At 38.1% G+C, this 22,564-nt stretch overlaps 1 protein-coding gene across 1 annotated transcript in view; it reads left to right on the top strand.

Moving 5' to 3' along the window:
* Positions 1-22,564, top strand: part of PTPRD (protein tyrosine phosphatase receptor type D) — a 616,472-nt gene that overhangs the window by 535,728 nt on the left and 58,180 nt on the right. The window contains 3 exon segments of the mRNA XM_078152500.1: positions 3,581-3,667; positions 3,670-3,755; positions 22,045-22,164. Of these exon segments, the coding sequence (XP_078008626.1) occupies positions 3,581-3,667; positions 3,670-3,755; positions 22,045-22,164 (293 nt within the window).

The raw sequence follows: 22,564 nt of genomic DNA on the forward strand, positions 1-22,564 counted from the left end.
CTTCAGATATTTACTTGCTATATGGACCTGGACAAGTTTCTGTTTGCCTTAGTTTCCTCAACAGTAAAAGGGGACAGTAATAGTGCCTATCTTGCAGGTTTTCATGAGGATCAAATGAGTTAATAATTGTTTAGCATAGTTCCTGGAACAAAGTTGGTGCTATATACATATTAGCTATTATTTTTATCATTTTCATTTTTATTATTAGTAGTATCAGTATTAGTATTTGACTAACTTTTCTTGGCCTCAGTTTCTTTATTTGTAAAAAGAAGAGGTTGAGCTAGATGACCTCCTGAATTCCCTTCCAGCTCAAAAGCTATAATTTTTAACAGGTAGTCTAAGAATTAAAGTTACAATAGGACCACTTAGGAAGATACTTAAAAACATGTCCCTGTATCAAGGCTGAAGGCAGAATTGATTTTCCTTTTGTTTAAGTGACAGTATTGGTCAATCTTTCTCCTAATATTTATTGTGATGGAAGATTCCTATTTCTCTAGAATGTTCTGCTAACTTCATTTTGCCTCCTAAGTTTGGCTTTGCTATTTGAAAGAATCAAGGTTTCCCCACTGACAAGCAGTGATCAGCAAGCTCTTTTGTTTCATAGATGAGTCAGTCAGCAAAGATTTACTAAGCATCTACTATGTGCCTGGCAGTGTGCTAAGCACTGAGGCATACAAAGAGAGGCAAGACAGTCTCCTCCTTTCAAGGTGCTCAAAGTCTAATGGGGAAGACAACACGCAAGTGGCTATATACATACACACATACACACACACAGAGAAAAAAAATATGAAGGTACTAGTATTAAGACTATCCTTAGTACTGTTAAAACATAGGGCAATCCTCTTTGAGCTATTCTGTAGCCTCTCCTGCAGATTTCTCAATCACAAAAAGATTTGCCTACCTCCTTTACAGGACTCAGTTGAAATTTCTTCTCACCCCCAACTTTATAGGCCAGGTAGAAGGAAACTTTATTCTAGCAGCCACCTCTTTAGATTATATGTATCCCAATATAGACTTAATATTTTCTTGATTTTGAATTTATGGATGTAATATTAATGATTCACCAAGTTTACATAATGATTTATGGTCCATAAAACACTTCCCTGACAACAACTCTGTTAGGTATGTGTTGCAACTGTTATTATACTGTTATTAAAGATGGGAGAACTGAGGCTTGAAGAGACTGCCTTACTCATGATCACAAAACTAGTAACTTGCCCAGCTATAACTTCAGCCCAGTCTTCTTGACTTCCAATCTAGAAGATAGCAGTAACTCACATTTACATAGCATTTGATAGCTTATAACATTTTTTCTTTCAACAAATGTATGAAGTTAACAGTACAGATTATTATAATCTCCTTTTGATAGATGAGAAAACTAAGAGAAATAGATATATTTTCAGAAGAAACAACAAAGAATTGCTTGAGCTAGGATGTGAACCTAGTTAGGCTCTAACTGCCTAAAATAATCAAAATACTTAGAAATATTCAAAGGAATAGTTTACACATTAGATTAACAAAACTTTCTCCCCTTTTTTTATAAAAAGTTTCAAATTCTTAAAGCAATTTGTGCTGCAGAATTCATACCTTCTGTCTAATAACCTTCAGGCTAAATTTGAATGTTCTTGGCAATAGGAATGTGACCATCGAAAAAATTTCTAAATTTACTAGCCACCCCTTTGCCAAAAGAGAGAAAGAAAGAGGGGGAAAGACAGGGAGAGAGAGAGGGAGGGATGGAGGGAGAGAGAGAGAAAGAGAGAGAGAGAGAAAGAGAGAGAGAGAGAGAGAGAGAGAGAGAGAGAGAGAGAAAGAGAGACCTTTTTTACTGTTCAAGCTTAACAGATGTGTCAAAAAGATAATTCATTACATAATAATTGATTGAAATTTATGCAAGTGCTGGCTCTGCCTGATTCCTTTCCTTTAGGTATAGATCTCACATTGACCTCTATTTTCTTCAAATACATTGAACAGAAACATTTGTTATCCTTGATAAGGGGGAAAATATGACACAGTGCCAAGCAGATGTATTTTCTGAGTCATTAACCCAGATTTCTCTACTCTGAATTTTCTTGAAAAAAAAAGTTTTCAGTTGATTGACAGCTGAGTTAGGCTCTTGGCCAAAATCTTCTGTATGAAGTCTTTTAATTTTAGTAACTACCAAATGGAAATATTAGAATGTGAGGTTTCTTCATGCAATCAAGTAGAAACAAATCCCATCCAGGTGGACTGACTCTTGACTAAGAATGAAACCATACTCGAGGTTCCAAGTGCCATCTTTACTGAAGCAGGACTGGGCCTTGGCTCAGAAGTTCCTGACCCAAAACAACTGGTTGCAATATCTACCCACGTCATTCAGTGTCTGAGAACCACAGAGTCTGCATCAAGAAGCAGCTGCCAGAGCCCTGCCTGCTTCATGAATAGCAATAATAGTTGAGTAAAGTTACAACCAATGGCATATTTCCGTACTTGTTCAAAAGGCCTTTTTTGGTCCAATGGGTGTTTGTGATATTTCATACCATGTGTTCATCCCAGGGCCCACTCGTTGACATCTGACTTAGATTACTTTCCTTGAGAGGATAGTTTTACCACAGGAATCAAGAAAATGGTAGAAATAAAAATACGAGTGGTTGCCAGTGAGTGTAACTACCTTTACTAAGTTGTTTTAAAACATTTTTGTTTTTCTGTGGGACAGGATGGGGTTAGAAGATAAGTGAATAGTGCAGTCAGGTATTTGTTTCTCCTTTGCAAATGGCATTGTGTGTACAAAGGAAAAAGTTACAGAGAAAGCCAGGGAAAGTGAAAGAAAAGATTGCCTGCTATCAGTTGGGCTGATTTTTATTTATCATTTGATCATTCCATGAGAACTGTTCTTTGACTTTCAGCAAAAAGGTGGTCTTGGACATGAGGAAGATTGTGATCAAATATGATCATTGTCTTTTAAAGGTGCTGCTTTCTTGTTTTTGCACTGCTATGTACCCTAACCTTTTGAGAACTACATTTGATTTGATGGTCTAACTGAAACATGAGGGGCTAGTGAATAAAGTACATTTAGAATTTGGAACACCTGGACATGAATCCTTTCTCTAACACTTAGCAGCGCTGTGACAATAAGCAAGTCACCAAAACTGTCTATGTTCCATTTGTTTACTTTCAAAATGGGAATTATAATACCTACCTCACCGGGTTCTTTCAAGCCTCAAAAGAAGTAGTGGATAGAAAGGGCTTTGCAGACATTAAAGTGCAATATAGATGCCAATCAATCATTCAATCAAGCAAGCATTCAGCAAACATTTATTAAGTATCCACGATATTCCATGTGTTGTGTGAGGCACTGATGAGTCAGTTATAAAGAATGAAATAATCAGTGCTTTCATTATTGTGATTATTGATTTTTTTGCAGTGTGATTTGGAGGGTTTTTTTTTTCAGGTACAGAATCTGTATACCTTAAAAAAGTCATCACAAGATCCTACCATGCCTCATAGGCTACATAGTTTTGGTACCTCTACTAATCTCATGTTTGATTGTAGTTTCCTCATGTGAATCAGTCACCCAGCTAATAAAAATCGTATTTATTTGCAGGGATACCAGGGAGTGATTATGTCAATGCCAACTACATAGATGGCTATAGGAAACAAAATGCCTACATAGCAACCCAAGGATCACTGCCGAAACATTTGGAGACTTCTGGAGGATGATGTGGGAGCAAAGAGGGGCAACTGTTGTCATGATGACAAAACTGGAGGAACGATCCAGGGTAAGGAAAAAGCAAGTTTGGCTCCCCATGTTACATTTTATTCAACTCATTATCTGACCTTTCCCTGAGATTTAATTTTCAGACAACCATCAATTGTGAAGAGAAACCAGCAGCTCTTGATAGAGGCAATCATTAAAATTCTGCTGGGTTTGCCAGTGGGGGAATGCTCTCATGTCACTCTGATGTGTGATTTCTAGAAGTAACATCCAAGGAGATAGACAATATGGTTAGAGAAAATAAAGATCAACTTGAACCTCTGTCCAAAATTTGTGTTGAACAAGAACTGACAAGCTTTTAAGGGAATGCAATTTAAAAATATATTTTTTGATGTTTTCACCTTTTTCTACCTGTCTTGCCATGAAACAAGGTCTAAAGGAGAAGGGCTAAAGCACTATGAGAGAGACTCTTCCTTTGAATTAATTCATGCCCTGAGAGTGAGACAGGTCAATCAGAACAATAAAAAACCTTCTGAATACTTAGGTTGGATCATGTTCTGGTTCAGTTTTTTTCTGATTTGAGTTTACTGATTTAGTTGCTCGTTGAGTACTAATATCAAAGAAAGGTTTCTGTTATATTACCATATACCACTATTGTTATAGGTAGTCCAAAGGTCAATCTTGAATCTCATAATGGCCTGGATGTGACCCTACGCTTGTAAGCTATTCCAACAGAATGCATACCAGAAAGACTTCAGTAAAGGTCCAAAATGGCATGGGTTTCTTTCATATAAGTCCAGTAGCTAAGTGAGCAGACTTTCATCACCAGAAGTTTGGCTGCCTCGTGATGAATCTTTTTTTTTTTCCCTTTTACCCTATATATTAATCAGAAAGATTATTGACCAAAGCAGTATGACATAATGTTTAGAATTGCGACTTGGGGTCAAGAAGACCTGATTTAAACTCCCACTTTAGATAGTCTCTGATTTTGTGACCCTCAGCAACTTCTTTGAGCCTTGGTTTCCATTTCTGAAAAATGGAGATACTATCACTTATTTTTGAAGGGTTATCCTGGGGAACAGATGAGAGAACATATACATACTGCTTTACAAACCTTAAAGCACAATATGAATGTAAGTTTTCATCATCAGAGATGTAGAGATCTGTGGATGGGTATCAGCATAGGGATTACATACATACACACACACACACACACACACACACACACACACACACACACACACACACACCCCTCAATAAAAATCCCAGATACTTGGCATTTCAAATCATTGCAGATTGGAAGCCTAAGTGATGATGCTATGGGAGACTTAAAAAAAAAAAAACTCGGGGTGAAAGGAGAGCCAGCCACCATTATTCTATTATTCTCATTTGAATTTGCAAACTGGGAAGTCTTACATTTATCTACTGAAATAGAGATTTAGCCATAATAATTCGACCGAGAAGCCTTTTACTAAGTTAGAGAAGAGGTGAAAGTTACACAAGGGATTCATAAGGAGAAATCTAGATATCTGAAAATAGTAACAAGCTGCAGCTACTGTACTGAGGCTAGGCATTCAGAAAGTGGGAAGTTCAGTAGGTTCAACAAAATCTTTTGAAAGTGAGTCAAACCTTGTCAAAGATACTCAGGAATGATGATGTTTTAAGTGAGCTAATTTTAAAACTTCTAAGATTCTGAAGGTAATCCCACTGAGCACATCCTATTCTCTGTGCAACCTTCCTTAAAGAATTCGTGACCCACCTCCACTTGCTTATTTACACATTCACTCCTCATGAAGGGATTTCATTTCAAGAAAATTATGACTGTTTCCTTGAAATTGTGATGGTATATCAAAGTATTAATTTAACAGAACTTAGATTGTGCCCATTTTAGAATAGATTTTGCTCTTTTTTCATGGAATAAACTGAAAATACAAGAAAATAGAAGCATTTAGAGAGTGCTGAAAATGCAGCCTATACTCCCTGATCTGCCTGGGGATTCATTTTGGTAATAAGCAGTCTCTACAGAAGACATTTTCACAAAAACGTGCTCATTTTATCTTGACATTGCAGACCTTCATTAGTCCATACACATAAACTTATTTTGAAATAATCAAATGAAATTCTGTCCCTTTCCTCACTAATTGCATCTAATAATAAAATTAGTTCTTACTGATTCCAGAAGCTTTGACAACATCAGATGATAATGAGCTGTCCTCCACACAAGGTATTGTGACTTAAGAACTCCTGGTTTATCTTAACAGTGCACGACTACCTTCGCTCAGAGACAGAGAAGCTTATTTAGAAGTAACCAAATAGACTTCTGTCTGATTGCATATTTCCATTTGAAGCTTAAGCCTCCCTACTATTATGTGGTCTAAGGTGTCCAGTTAGAAGGAGGGTCTAGTTCACTTTTTATTCAGTAGTGGTTACAGTAATTCCCATAGTTCTCAAACGTACTCTACAGAGGAGTAGACAGTGGTGAGTCTAAGTCCAAACATTCAATAGCTGGTGTGGTGGTTTCTCACTTGACAGGATCACAGAACTTCAGAGTAGGAAGGATTCTCACTTGTCATCTAGTCCAACCCACAAAAGAACCAGAAGCCCCTCAACAACATACCCAATAAGAGGTCTTCCAGTCTCACGTGGCAGACCTCTAATGATGGGGAACCAATGCCCTCCCAAAGTTCCATTTTTGGACAGCTCAAATTGTTTGGACTTTTTTTTCTGACATAAAATCTAAATGTGTCCAATTTCTACTCATTACTACTAATTTGGCCTAGTAGAAACAAGGCAAGCAAATTTAATCCCTTTTCCATCTGACAACCCTTCAGCCCTTGAAGTCAGCTATCATGGACCCTCTTAAGTATTTCTTCTCCTGGCAAAATATTTCCAGTATCATCAACCAAGTCTTATGTGGCATGGTCTATCTTAAGGCCTTTCACCAACCTGGTTGTTCTCCACTAGACATTTTCCAGCATATCAATGCCCTTCTAAAAATTCACCTACATTGAAAAAATATGTTTTAGTAATTAATAAATAATAGATACAGCCAGCTCTAGCCATTTTTTAAATTTATAGTATGAGCATTTATACTTCAGAAATTAGCTAATACTACAAATTAGGACTTAATTATTTCATTGATTGTCTAAATTTACAGAAGTGGTGGAGAAAATGGTAATATTGCAGATTAAATTTAAAAGTGTTCTGGGGATTTTTGGAGAAGCAGTTATTAAACATGTACCAGCATACTCCTAGATACAGATGGTTCTCCTGTATTAAGGATGGCAGTCACAAATAGGTTGAATCCATTCCAAATCCCTGGAAATCAATTCACCTAAAGAGACATGCCTTCTTTTATGGGCTAGGTATTGAACCTGTGACTTCACTAATATTGGGAACTCAAGGATGAGGAAAGTCCTGCTAAGACAGTTTGGCACCTTCTGTGCAATTAAACTCCAAAAGTATAAGTGGATTGCCCAGGATCACACAGGCAGAATATACCAGAGATGTGACTTGTACCAAGGTATTTCTGTCTCAGAGGTCAGCTCTCTCTCCACTAAAGTGTGGTGCCTCTCTTCTACTGCCCTGTTTTGTCCAGAGGTCAGAATGTCCAGATATTCCCCCAATAAGGGAGGGGTAGGGGACTTGATCCTGCCATCCTGAGTTGGAAAGTGTAATGTATTTGCCCATGTAGCTGGTGAAATGATTACTGTCAGAGACACACTTTATGCACATTGTGGCATCAGCACACTTGGGGAACTTGGAAATTTGTGGCACTTGCAAACTAAAGGATCTGTGTTTTAATTCCAACTCTTCTGCTTGCTGTCTGTGTAAACTTAGAGAAAACACTTTGCCTACTTAAGTTTCATTTCCTTTATCAATAAAATTAGTAGTTTGAACTAGAGTTCAGACCCTTAGAAGGACATTTCCAACTCAAAAACCTATGAATCAATTTATTCCCCTGATAACCTACCTTTCCCCCACCACTGCCACCCCTCAAAACAACAAACAAACAAACAAACAAACGAAACCTTTTGGAACACACTAGCTTGATAATACTTCCTGGTAAGGATAATCCAAAAAGTCTAAAAAATAACTCCCCACTGCCTATTGGTGCTAGAAATTCCAAGTTCTTTGTCTGCTTTGTTCTAGACCTGTCATTACTTTGGAGGGGGGTTGGGGGCGAATGACATCTAATGGGGAGAATCCCTCTACCCTGCAAATCTAAGGCTGTTCTGCAATTTATAGACTTTGTGTGGCCTCAGATATGTAGTTAAGTAACTTGCCCTGGGGTCAACTAGCCAGTTTGTCTCAAAGGTTAAATTTGAATTTAGCTCTTCTTCATTCCAATGTAGTTTCTCCATCCACTACCTCAGGCTGTATCTCTTTAAGTCTGGTTAAAATGAAAATTACTGCCTTGGAGGGATCAATTATTTAAGCCTCTGTGTGAAAGAAATGAGAACATCAGACATTTATAGAGTACTGGAAGGTATGCAAGTTCCTTTACCTAGATTTTTGTCTCTTTGGATTCTCCCTGTACTCTCTTTGGGGCAGTAAGGTGTCCAGGAGATAGAGCTATGGGCCTGGAATCCAGAAGACCTGAGTTCAAATCCAGTTGCAAACACTCACTAGCTGTGTGACCCTGGGCAAGTTATTTAACCCTGTTTGCCTCAGTTTCCATATTTATAAAATAAGCAAGAGAAGGAAATGGCAGACCACTACAGTATCTTTGCCAAGAAAACCCCAAATGGGGTCAAGAAGAGTCAGACATGAATGAACAACAACATTTTACACCTGAGAAGGTTGGAGTGGTTAAGTGACTTCTCCTTTGTCACCCCACTGGATCCCAAACTTGGTCTGCCTAACTCCCAAGTCCGGGGCTCTCTCCAGGACACTGCCTTGCCTTCTAGTATCTAGGAGCCTGTTTGGATTAAGAAAGGGGTAGACAATGGCATAGGAAGTTTACAGAGAAAGGAAAGAAGTATGGAAAGGGGTTTTGCCGAGGAGGAGATGAATGAGGAGCCCAAGGGCTTCACAGTGTTGCCTAATTGTTGTTCAGTTGTTTTTTTAGTCCTGTCCAGCTCTTTGACCTGATTTGGGGTTTTCTTGGCAAAGATACTGTAATGATTTGCCATTTCCTTCTGCAGCTCATTTTACAGATAAGGAAACTAAGGCAAACAATGTTAAGTGTCTTGCCCAGGGTCACACAGCTGGTAAGTATCTGAGGCCAGATTTGAACTTAAGAAGATGAGGCTTCCTGACTGCAGGCCCAGTGCTCTATGCACTGTGCCACCTAGCTGCCCTGGTGTTGCGGAAGTCTCTCCGTAACTAATCTGGACTGTGAAGTAAAATGAATTCTGTACCCTGGGACTGTAGCCCCTGCCTCACAAAGTCACTGAACACAACTCAGCCACATCCCCTAAATTTAGAGCCTCATTCCATCATAAGTCAGGAAGAGTCAGTAGCTGAGAACGTGATGCTCCTGCTCTTCCTAGCCCCTTCAGACAACAGTCCCAGAAGGGAGTCACTGGTTCAGGCAGCTTGGCAATCAGTCCCCAGTCTGCAGAAAGCCAGGGACAGAAAAATCTTGCTGTCTTTCAACACTGCCGTTAGTTGAAGCAGTGCGAGACAAAAATACAGTCTAGGCGTGAAATGTCTGTAGTGATAATCGCCTGTTCGACGATGCTATGTTCTTGACTGCATGCAGCTTTTCTGCCTAATTTTGCACATGTCCCGGATTAGTATTTATTTTATGAGGCTTGAAAATTCCTTGCCTGAGACCTTATCTCTTTACCATTTTCATGCTTTCCATTTTGCATCTGCCTAGCTTCCTCCATTCACTGCTTTGTTATTCAGTCCCAAAGCTTAGCAGTGGTCCTTTTAACCTTTGCTGCACACAGAGCTTTCAGGGCCTCAGCTGACAGAAAGAGAGAAGTGCTTCGTTACCATGAGTCCCCCTGCTTCTCTAACCCTCCTTAGCAAACTTACAAGGTTAGCATTTGAACTTATCAGATGAGGATGTCACATTGAATTAGCTATGCTTTCACTGGTTTGCAGAAAGGGGTGGCCTATTTTTAGATCTGGAAGGCACCTCAGAGGTCATCTCGTGTAAAACCCTCATTTTACAGATGAGGAAACTGAGACCCAGAGAGGGTAAGTGACTTGCCCAAGGCCACATAGTTAGCAAATGGCAGAGGCTGGATTTGAACATAGGTCCTGTCACTCCAAATTCAACACTCTTTCCACTAGAAGCCTTACACTTTATTGTTTTAGACGTTATTGTCTCATTCTCCACCTAACCTAATCCTAAACTTAACAGAAAAGCAACATTAAACAAAAGCGAATCTATTAGTAGAAAAGTCCAGTTAGTAGAAAGTTCACTTTCGCATACGAGTTTCAGTATCCAGTATCCCAACTTTTAGCTAAAAACAGATGATTATGAAGATGCATCCCAGTTGCCGACTGAGCTGGCAGTGCTATAGCAGTATCCAAAGCTGAGCTACATTGAAAACATGAAGCAATTTCAAGCCATCATATTAACTTTGTGATGCGAGGTTATTTGCTGATGGGTTATTTTTTCCTTCCTCATAATTTCCATTCTCATTGCCAGACTCCCCTACTTCTGGGCTAATTCACTGACTCTTGTGCCCTAGAATGTGGTCCCTAATTCCCCAATTGTTTCCATGTTACGTGGCATGCCAATCAGCATATAAATTGGTCTGGGCAGGCACACAGAGAAGTAAAAGTCAGTTTGGAAAAAATGAAAACCCCATAGAAGGGTAAAGTGTGTATGTATCCACAACTGCTTTTTCTCTCAAAGAGTGTCCTTTGTGGTCGGATATTGTTGTTGGCAGCTGACTATTAAGATTTCAAGCACTATTTGAACCCGATTTGCTTCTAACAAGAAGCTTGAAGTAAGATCTTGTATGGTGATTCTTGGTATGGTTAGAGGGCTAATAAACAATCTGTGACTTTCTGTAAGGTCTTTGTCTTTCTCCTTTTTCATCATCTACATTTTGGTCATTTATTTCACTGCTAGATAAGCCCTCATTCTTAATTTGGGAAGAGTAAAAAAAAAAAAAGAGAGATGGTAAAACTCATTCTTTTTTTAGTGGAAGAGAACATTGGAATGGTTTAAATGAGGTTTGGGAGAAGATCTATGTATTTCCATTATCATTCGCTCATGGAAGAGAATGGGTTTTTGCACCACTTTAAAAGTTTCTTCATTGTGGGTGACATCAAAAAGTTACTCTTTACTAATGTCACTCTGTGACCACAGAAACTGCTGCTGGGAATGCCAATGGATTTGAAATTTCAAAATACATTAAAAATGGATACTGATTAAGCACATTGCCTATCACTGGGTATCCTTGTTAGTAGAGGGAACACAAGACTAGAAACTGGAAATTCCAGATCTTTCCTTGTGTACTCCCAGTTCTAAAACCAATGGAATCATACTGACTAATTTTTGTAATTATTAAGATAATTATCCAGCTAAGAAGTGCTCACTTTTCTGACCCATTCCCCTCCAAATCTTAACCATCTGATTCCATTCTGGCTTGTAGAGTGGCCTAGGTAGGTAGTCTGGGTTCAGGTAATAGCTCTGCCACTCATAGTATGATCTTGGACAAATCATTTCATCTTATAAGCTGTTTTGTTGGTACAGTCAATAGAGAGCTGTTCAGGAACACCTGAGTTCAAATCCAGCCTCAGACACTTACTTGCTATGTGACTTAAAGCAAGTCGTTTAACCTCTGTCTACCTGTTTCTTCAACTGTAAAACGGGAATAATAATAATAATAATGCCTACCTCTTGTTGTGAAGCTCAAATGAGATAATATTTATAAAGCACTTACTACACTTCTTAGCACATAGATGGTGCTTAATAAATGTGTGTTTTCTTTCTTCTCTCTGGTGCTCAGTTTCTTCCTCTGTAAAATGAAGGATAGACAAACTGGTGATCTTTAAGGTCCTTTTGAGCTCGGAAATGATCATTCTGTTTCCCTCTTGAATAGAATGTTGAAGTTTTTTCTGATTATTAGGTCTATACAAATTGACAATCAAGAGGATCCCCATCAAAACCACTAATAGGATCATTGTAATTATCACTGCCTGGAAAGGGATATATAACTTTGGCCCAAGCAAGCTATTTCTTGGTCTCTCAAGTTAGTCTGGGTTGGATGAATTTAATGGGGAGCAAATGCTTTCCAAATGTCAGGGCCATGTACTTTTGCAAATAGAAATGGAAGCACCTAAGGCCTTGAGCATTTAATTTCTCCAATTGCTGCCTAAAGTTATGTCTATCTGGGTCCACAGAAACTGCTCTCTCCTTAAGCAGATTGGAGGAACGGCAGCACAAACATCGCCTTTGGTCTCCAAATGATGTATGGGTTTGTTTTTGAAAAGTGGTGGATGCTTAATGTAAATAGGACGTTGGCAACACCAAGAATGATGCTGGCAGCCTGAAGGATGTTTTGCTCCTTATCTAGCCAGTTACACACTCTTAGTTTTCTCTTCTCAGCAGACACAGTGTCAGATAAAAAAGAAAAGAATGCCACCAATTTCTTGCTGGTTGTTAGTGTCTCTCCTTCCTAGGCTTTCTACCACCCTCACCCACTACATAAGAGAGTGCGTGTGCATGCATACACACATACACACACACACACACACACACACACACACACACTGAATTTAGAATGGCAATCTTCTGTCCCATAGGGTCTCATTAAAACATACAGATTAACCCTCTGTTAGCCAGGTGTCTGAAGGCTGATATTATACACCTTATATACTATACCATTTAAACTGTCTTTCAACAACCAAAGAAACTGAGACCTAGAATATAATGTTAACTTTCCCAAAGATACACAGTTATTAAGCAGCAGAACTGGAATTCGAAAATAGGATGGTCTGACTCTAAATCTTATGTGAAGGCCCTGGGTGTCAAACACATGGCCCATAGTATTCCTTAGTTCACCTGAACTAGATTGTACTGTAATTGGGAAATGTATAACATAATAAAAAAAAAACAATAAAACATAGATAACATTATATTTTAAAAACTAAGTCAACATGAGGCCTACAGGGATCCTCACATCCTGAATTAATGATTCTATTTCTATTTGTTTGACACCACTCACCTAGGCAGATTGGTTTTTCTCTTCCCTTTGCCTAACTTTTGCTCACTTAACTATTAACTTGTTCCCTTCCCAAAGAATTAACAGTGAAACTCAAATGAAGAGTTATTTTAACCAGTCTGTTAGGCTTTTGTGAATATCTGTGCTAAAGTGTGAAGTGGGGAAGAGAATTTAAGATATGCTATTGTTCCAAATTCTTTTTAGATCACAGGACCATAGACCAAGAGCAGATAGTGACTTTGAACACATTTAGTCCAATTTTCTCTTTTTATAAATGAGGAAATTGAGTTTCAGAGAGATGAACAATGTGCCCAAAGATACAGGTGATAGTAAGAGTCAGTGGCACGATCTGAACCTCAGGGCCCTGACTCCAATTCCAGTTTGCTCTCCCATATACCGTGTTACCTTGGAGGCTTTCCTCACTGCATTACTCTGTTATTTTTTTCTCTGAATTCTGCCAACAATTCACATTATACTTGATTTTTCATCTCCCTAGTGCACTTTTCATGAAATATTGTGTGTGATAGTTCTCTAGCTTAGTGTCTTATACCCTAATATTTTAAACTCCATGAGGGCAAGGGACACATTGTATTTTAAGTATGTATCTCCCACAGGGTCTAGGACTGTCCCATGCACATAGTATGTACTTGGTTAGGGTTTATTAAATTGAACTGCTGAATGGCTGTTAGTAATCGATTCCCCCAGTATTGAGTTTGTATATATTTGTACAATGTGATCCGAACTCTCATCAGCATTTTTCTTCATGGGTCTTTCAGTAGTCTTTCAGCCTCCCCTCTTACCTCAGATTGCTAGATGTTAACTTATATCATATCTTCCAATTTGTAAATTCCAGCTGCTCTATTATTCTGTCAGATCATGGTTTACCAGTTATCATTTAGAGTAGCCAAGTGGCACAATGGATAGACCACTGGGCCTGGAGTCAGGAGGTCCCGGCTTCAAATTTAGCCTCAGACACTTATTAGCCCTGTGACCCTGGGCAAGTCATCTAACCTCTCTTTGTCTCAGTTTCCTCATCTGTAAAATGGGGATAATAGCACCTATCTCTCAGGATTGTTGTAAAGATCAAAGGAGATAATAATTGTAAAAGTGCTTAGCATAGTGCTTGGCATATAGTAAGCACTATATAAAGGCTATTATTATTATTATATTCCCATTCTGAAACCTGTTTTGGCTAAAATCTTATACAACCTTCTCAGATTATATTTGCATAAAGAGGGATAAAGGGCAGAGAAGATTCAAAGGTAACACCAAGATTTCAGACCAGAGAGACAAGGTTGTGATATAACAAGCAGAAATGGTGAGGTAATGAGGAATAATGGTTCTAAAGAATAAATAAATTCAGTTTTGGATATCGTGAGTTGGAGATAATAGTGAGAGGCCGAGGTAGATGTCCTACAAACAGGTAGTTATAAGCACAGGACTAGAGCTCAGACTGGAAGTTGGGGTTAGAAATAGAGGTTTGGAAGTCATTTTTCTAAGAGTAATAGTTGAAACCATAATAGAGAATTAAATTAAATAATTTAACAAATAATTATTAAACAACTCTTGTGTGCTTAGTGCACAATCTTTGGCCTCGATGTTAGGAGTGTACAGTTTAGACAAAATAGTGGAGGATTGTAAAGGGATTATGTGGAGGGGGGAAAGAAGAGAGTTGAAGAGCTTTCTGGAAGGAAACATGCATTTATTAAGCACCCACTGTATACCAGACACTGTGCCAAGCACTTTACAAATGTTATCTCACCTGATCCTTACAATAACCCTGAAAGGTGGGTACTATTATTACTATTATTGTTGTTGTTGCTATTATTATTTTACAGTTGAGGAGAGTGAGGCAGACAACAGTTAAGTGACTCACACAAGGTCATAGACCTAACAGGTGTCTGAGGCTGGAATTTAACTCAGTATTCCTGACCCCAGGACCAGTGCTCCATCCACTGCACCAACTAGCTGGCTGCCTTCACAGGAACACCTCGTGCTTCTCCATGAAACAGACAGCTGAGTCATCTTTTGTAACCATGGAAGATGTGGTTACAATCAGTTGCTTAAGGAAAGAAGGACAGTTTTAGGACAATGATTATGGAGAATGAGTAAGGAAATCACAAGGACAGAATTGGAAGGTTTACATGGCAGTGAGGGCCAGAGTGTAGTCATGCTCCATGAATTCTGAAAGCTCATAGAATGTTAAGTTAGTAGAATTATTCTCCTCTAGAATTGGGGATGCTTCATTTTTGTCTTTGCCTCCTCAGAACCTTGCCCAGTATCTGGTACATTTTGTGGGGAGTAGGGCTAAGGTTGGGAATCTACACCCATGATTTTGCTGGCCTAGGGAACTCCCTGTCAGAAAAGCCCATTGACTTAGATGTGTACCTCTTCTACAACTTACAGGCTTCCTGGGACTGTAAGAGGTTAAATCACATAGCCAGTATGGATCAGGTAGGACTTGAAATCAGGTCTCCTTGATTCCAAGTCATTGCTATGGCACACTGACTTTCCCTTGGCATAGAGAGGGAACTTTTTGAGTGAATGAATGCTTTCCTAAGGATTCAGAGCTAAAAAGTGTGTGTGTTGGATAGGGGGGAGAGAAGAGATGCACTCAACCCTAACATTGTCCCCCTACACTAAGCTTCCCTGATAAAGTGACCTCTATATGAGAGGGAACTGCCCAAGTTGGAGCTAAGTGAACATCTTCATCCCACTTAGATTTTATAGGGAACTGTCTCCACATGCCTTTGAGCAGAAGATCAGGGAGCATAGTTTCCTCTCCTTTTCTTATACTCTCCAAAGTTCCTTGTTTAGCTACATTGTAGGAAGAAGGATATCACTATCGGCCTCTTCCAAATCACATTTGACACAGTGATTCTTATGACAAGTTCTCCTGTTGCTATTTAAAGAATTCCATCTTTCCTTTAGCTTAGAGAGAGCAGGAAAAGTTCCTGTGGATGATGTAGTAATATGACTGCTCATTGGAGTTCTCCCTGTTGCTAAATAAGAGGGAAGTCTTTGGATTATTGAAAATAACTGGATCCATGGAGTGACAGAGTGTAAATAGTTCTTTATGAGGCTAAAGCATTATGATAATTCTTCTGATAACAGTTACTTTTAGGAGGCTTTAGATAGGGTCTATAATTAGTCATGAATAACACACCACTGCGACACATCCAGTTAATTCAGCACACACACTATATATATATATATATATATATATATATATATATATATATATATATTATATACACACACACACACACACACATATATATGTATATGTATATATAATACATATATATGTATACACACACACACACATATATGTATATGTATATATAATACATATATATGTATATACACACACACACACATATATGTATATGTATATATAATACATATATATGTATATACACACACACACACACACACACACACACACACACACACACATATATATATATATATATATGTATATATATATATATGTATATATCAGCTGCCATGGCTGAATTTACCAGGCAGTGGTCCACATGGGTCATTAAGATGGCAAAATTGTAAGCCATTCTGCTATACAGTCATTTTGACTGAGGACATATCCTTAAGGGAATCATCAATGACTCTAGTGTACCTGACTTGCACAAAATCACATAAGCTTAGAGGTGGAAGGAACTTCAGTCCTCCTTGTAGCTAAACGTGAACCCCCTCACAACATCATTGACATGAGCTTATCTGGCCTTTCATTAAAGACCACTTCTGAAAAACTTAGTACCCCTTAAGACATCTCACTCATTCCACTTTGGAATAGCTCTAATTATTTAGAAGTTTTTCCTTATATCTGCTGTTTCCACAGATTGTTTCCAGTTCTGCATCTAGAGCCAAGAAAAATAATTCTAATCCTTCTTCCAGTTGCCAATCTTTCAAATATTTGAGGAAAAGTCATGTCCCTCCCTCTCCTCAGGGCTTAAAGTCTTTAGGTTCTTCAGTTGTTCTTCTTATGCTGTGAATCACAAGTCCCCTCATCATCCTCATCTGTGTCCTATGGATAAGCTCTACTTTGTTGATGACTTTCTTAAAGCATGTTACAAGGACGGAACACAATATTCCAGATGTGATGTGAGGAGGGCATACTATATATAGATGACTGTCACAAATGGTGTTCTGGAAAATGTTTAACAACCAGCTCTTTAAGAGGGGGAAAAACATATGCACACACAGGTGTAAAACGCATCATTAATGTTTTGTCCATCACCTTCTTAAGTCTAAATAATTAACAAGATAAACGTTCTGATTTATCTCATTTGCTGATTTCGGAGATAGACAACCTCATGTTGAAAATTTAACAATCAGGGGGCAGCTAGGTGGCGCAGTGGATAGAGCACCAGCCCTGGATTCAGGAGGACCTGAGTTCAAATCCGGCCTCAGACACATAACGCTTACTTGATCCTGGGCAACTCACTTAACCCCATTGCCTAGCCAAAAAAAAAAAAAAATTAACAATCAGAGCTAATTCAACTGCCCCTAAATGCCCCTATCACAGCCTTTATTCTGGACAATATGATTTCCTAATGCAAGCTAAGATCTTGTGTATTTGCAAAAACACATATCCAAAACAAATAGAAAATGACTGAAATCAATAGTTATATGCAGCTCCTACTTTCCAATTCATATATACTCACCTGGAAGCTTCCTTGATGTTGTAATGTTGATATTGCTGTTGTTGATATTGTGGCTGCTGTTGCCATTGTGATGTTTGTGTTTTAACTAACAGTCATCCATGAGCACTAGACCTAGTAAATTGTAACTCTCTCCGAAAATACCTCATGAGAGCATCTCCAAGACAGGGTGGATAAAAATAAAAACTAAAAGAGGAAAAGACAATAGCATACTGATTTGCATTAGCTAATTAGAAAATATCATTTTGCCTGTTCTCCTGTGCCTTTTTTTCCCACTACACTTCAGACTTCCTCTTTAATGTTCAAGTCAGAAATGATTTATTTAGTGTATAGTTAGAACGGAAAGACTCAAAGGAATATTGTCAATTGATTTAGCCCCCCCCCCCCCCCCCCCCCCGTTTAGCTCTGTGGAGGCAGGTGAATCCTGTGTCAGATCCTCAGAGATTGCTTTCAGAGAAGAAAGTACTGAGGCCCTGGTATGTTGAAGAAGGCTATTATGTTCCAATAAGCTTAGATTGAAGTTTTTAATCTTGATAGTCAGACCCAAGTCTCCACATTCATAGGTGCCTGAATATGTTTTCTGGGAAAACCCTGTTTAGATCTGTACATTTTGAAACATTTCCTGAGAGGAAAAGGCACTCTCATCCAGGTGTGCTGCTCCAGTCTGATGTACTAACTCAAGAATACATAGAAGTACCAATTCTATTCATTTGCATTAGGTTTTAGAGGTAGAAAACTTTATAGACTTTTTTTTTCATAATGGTCAGGCTGCTAAGGGGAGTTGTTTCCTTTTTTTTAAATAAAAAGTACCTATGCCTAGTCTTCCCATCCCTCATATCTGTTCTCTCCATGAACACAAACTTCCTAAGGTTCATTTCCTTTCAAGTCACAGTCTAAAGAGGTAATAATGCTTGCTTCTTTCCAGTCTGGTGGGAAAATACCCTGAAACCAGAATAACCTTATCTATTCAACATTCTGGGGAGGGATTGGACTTTCTGTGACACTGGGAACTTTTTAAAAAAATGTTGTAAAGGACTTTAATACTCATCACTAATACATGACTCATAACCATAACTTTTAGACTTATCCATTTTCAGTACATAAAATGTTAATGGTAGATGTATTTTTGAAGAGTAGCACAAAGTAGCAACCCTATTGGCATTCTCATATTGAAGTATGGGCACAGTGTCTTCCTGTGCTAGCCTGAGTTGGGTTTGAGACTTCAGTATCAACAGATTGGCAGCCCTGCTTGAAACTTGCTCCTGCTGGGATCTAGAGCCCATTTCTCTGATGAGCTCAAGATACTTCCCACTTAACTTGACTGAGGCACAACTTATCCCTCCCAGGTGGCCTTGCCTGCCAGTTCTTGACAGCCAGTTTGTAGCATCTCCTTGATCTTCTCTATCTATGACTCTTCACAGAAAGGCCTACAAAGAAGAATAGCAAAACCTGATGCTATCAGCGCTCATTCTTGGAATCCTCAATTGCCCTGCATGGTCACAAACCTGGCAGTGACCTCCATCTTCCCAGAAGTGTTCACTGCCCAATCAATAGTTCTGCTTAGGACATATAACGTTATGGAAATGGACTCCTTCTTCTCTTCCAAAGAGCATTAGTGCTCTGGGCCCAGGCATCCTGGGAAACATAATCCTTTTCCAACCCAGCCCTGGCACTTATGACAGTATCATATGGAAAGAAATTAAATTAGTGAATAAAAAAATTGACCTATCTATCTTCACAGAGAGGCAGATTCTTATTCTTTCTGACAGTCTTATTTCATCAGAAAGTATGGACAAATTTAATTTGTAATTAACTTCAGAGTTACCTGAGTTTTTGTATTTGCATCTCTAGTGCATAACAAGTCAACAAATCAAATAAAGTCAACAGGCATTTATTAAGCATTCACTACGTGCCGAAAACTATCCTAAACACTGGGAATACAAAGAAAGGCAAAAAGAAGTCCTATCCCAAAGGAACGCACATTCTACTAGGGGCGACAAAGTGTGAACAATTGTTTGCAAGCACCATATATAGAGATTGAGGGTGGCCTAAAGATACTCTCAGAGGGAAGGCCCTAGCACATAGCAGACCCTTAATGTTTATTGGATGAATGAATAGATGTTGCTGAATATTTTTAGGTAAGAAGTTTCACAAAATGCTAGCTATGGGGAAGAACAGCTTTGGTAGCCAGAAAACATCCATGTTGTACGATGTGTACAGGGCTCAGTAACTGGATCATTTTATAGAATAGGTTCAGTCCACTCCTGCCTAGGGTAAGGGCTGCTCTTCAGTATGAAGTGAAAAAGTGTATTTTCCTCATACTAATTATTGTTCTTAAATTGTAGAACACATAAGTTGTTGTTATTCAGTTGTTTTAAGATGTGTCCTACTCTTTGTGACACCATTTGTAATTTTCTTGGCAAAGATACTGGAGAAGTTTGCCATTTCCTTCTCCAGCTCATTTTATAGATGAGGAGACTGAGGCAAACAGGTTTAAGGGACTAGGACAGAATTGCACAGGTAGTAAGTATCTTAGGTCAGATTTGAACTCAGGTCTTCCTGACTCTCAGACTTGGAGCTCTATCTACTGTGCCACCTAGCAGCCCTAGAGCATGTAAGTACAGTTTGGCAAATATTAATGCAGAGGACAGTATTTTCCATATTTTTGAGGTATATGGAACACTGAAAAATTGGGGTTTTTTTTGTTTTGTCTTTTGGTAATCCTACTAATAGTTCAGATTATGTAATCTAGTGGTTAGACTAAAGGTCGAAAAGTCAGAGAGACCTAGAAATTTAGTTTCTCATTTGTTATACAACTCTATACTGGTGTCATTGTCTCTTGCTTCTTACCTAAAAAAGTGACTGGTGGATGCAATTTCCCACTTTTTAAAAAAAATATGGTCTAGTAACTCTTGAAGAGGTATTTTGAGGTCTTTGAAGAGCAGATGCTTTGGCTACAGAGTCAGAAAAATCCTAATATTCATACAGAGCTACTGATGTTTATGCTTACTGTAAAGAAAACCTTGCCTCACTCAGGACCTTTTTCCTCTGGACAAAAAACAAATTCTAATATCTCCTATAATGATATTCTGCTAATTTTCCTCAAATATAAGTATGTTAGGCCTTTTCATTTTCAAAGAGAAAAAAAATGCTTCCAACTATACTGTCACCATGAGAAGCAGTGTGCTGGTGTGTCTGAAGTTAGAGGACCTGGGTTTGAATCTCAGCTCTGCTAGTTACTATCAATATGACACTGGACAGAGTTGTTCAACATTTCTAGCTTTATTTTGTTCATCAAAGTCGAGGGTTGGAAGAAAATGCTTTTAAGATCACATCTAGCTCTATAATCCAGGAAAATAAAATGTAAGCAACGGAAATCAGCCTCCATTGATCTTGGGTCAATTAGCCTTCCTGTTTTTCTTTTGATCTGAGCTAGAAAGGGCAGATACACTCTGGTCCATGAACTGTCATCTATCTATCTATCTGTTCACCTATCTATCCATCTGTCTGTCTGTCTATCTATCTATCTATCTATCTATCTATCTATCTGTGTCTCTATATATACATACATATATATATATATATATATATGCCTATTGATCTATCGATTGATCTACCTGTCCATCTCTCTATCTCTCTATTTTCATTTTTTGTCCTCTTCAGCATATGACAGGCATTCAGTATGTGAATGCAGCATATCTGAAGCATGTTGTGAACCCTAGAACACTTTTTGGCCATACATCAGCCTAATTAGTCTAAATGTATTTTATAAGCTTTTGCTCAGACTCTCAATGGAAACTCTATATCATTCATCTCAAGTAACAGGATTTTAAATTATTTAAACCTCACATTGGTTTTATAGGATCCCCTGAGACTCTTTTTGAAGAGCTAGCAATTTTTTTTTCACATCACAGATTTAAATGTTCTTTGTAACCAAAACAAATCATCTCATTTCAGAAAAAAATAAACACACTCTTATATGGAGCATTATCATTTTATAGATTTACAAATTATTTCCACGTTTCTCTAAACAAGCACATTTGGAAGTTGTGATTGCCCAAGATGTAATGACTTATGTCTTTTAAAATTTGATGGATGAGTCCTTTATCTATCCAACCATATACTTTAAATGCCTGAATGTAATTTCCTGATATGTTTTCATAACACTGAACTGAGAACAAAATTATATTTTCTTTATAATACTTCAAAGTTTTAACTACTTCTCTGCCTATTTTAGTCAACAATTGCACTTTATTTTTCTCCAGGGCAATTGAATTTTTCAGTGATCAGTATTATTCTTGATACAGAAATTTGGTTTATACTGGCACCAAAGGAGCAATTTTCCTATGTTGTGACTCAAAAAAAAAGCATTCCAGAAAGAAGGAAGGAAAAAAATCTAATGTGAAATAAAACACAGCAAATATTTTTAAAACATAAATTACAAGAAATTTGATTACTTATGTTTACCTGACTTTGAAAAAGTTAACAGAAACTGATGAGTATATGATATAAACATAATACATATTTCTTGCAGGTGAAATGTGACCAGTATTGGCCCAGCAGAGGCACAGAAACATATGGGCTGATTCAGGTGACGCTGCTAGATACTGTGGAATTGGCAACATATTGTGTTCGAACATTTGCACTTTACAAGGTGTGTTTTTTCCCTTTCCTCTTCCCTTTTCTGTTATTTAAAGAAAGCTTCTTTTGAGAAATCAGATCTCTTAAGGTTTTACTTAAATCTTGATCCCACTGGCAACAGTGAAGAATGAAATAATTCTTCCACTATCACGGTGCAATTTTTCTCCTTGTCTGGAGGTTTATCATAGTAAACACGGAGCTCTCACTCTGAACAAAAGTTTAGTTGAATGAAGAATTAGCTGAAGAACTCAGATTCTTTGCCAACTCCTCTTCAGAAATGTAATAGAAGCTCTCCTGATGTTTGAACCAGAAAATGCAATTTCTATCTCTTAAGAAATATTTTCCCTAGAAAATGTTTGCAGTTTTCTTGTTGTTTACTTGAACCTCAAAAAGAATACCTGTTACTAATAGAG

This window comes from Phascolarctos cinereus, unplaced genomic scaffold, assembly GCF_003287225.1.
Source record: "Phascolarctos cinereus isolate Bilbo 61053 unplaced genomic scaffold, phaCin_HiC Scaffold_4;HRSCAF=312, whole genome shotgun sequence".
NCBI lineage: Eukaryota > Metazoa > Chordata > Mammalia > Diprotodontia > Phascolarctidae > Phascolarctos > Phascolarctos cinereus.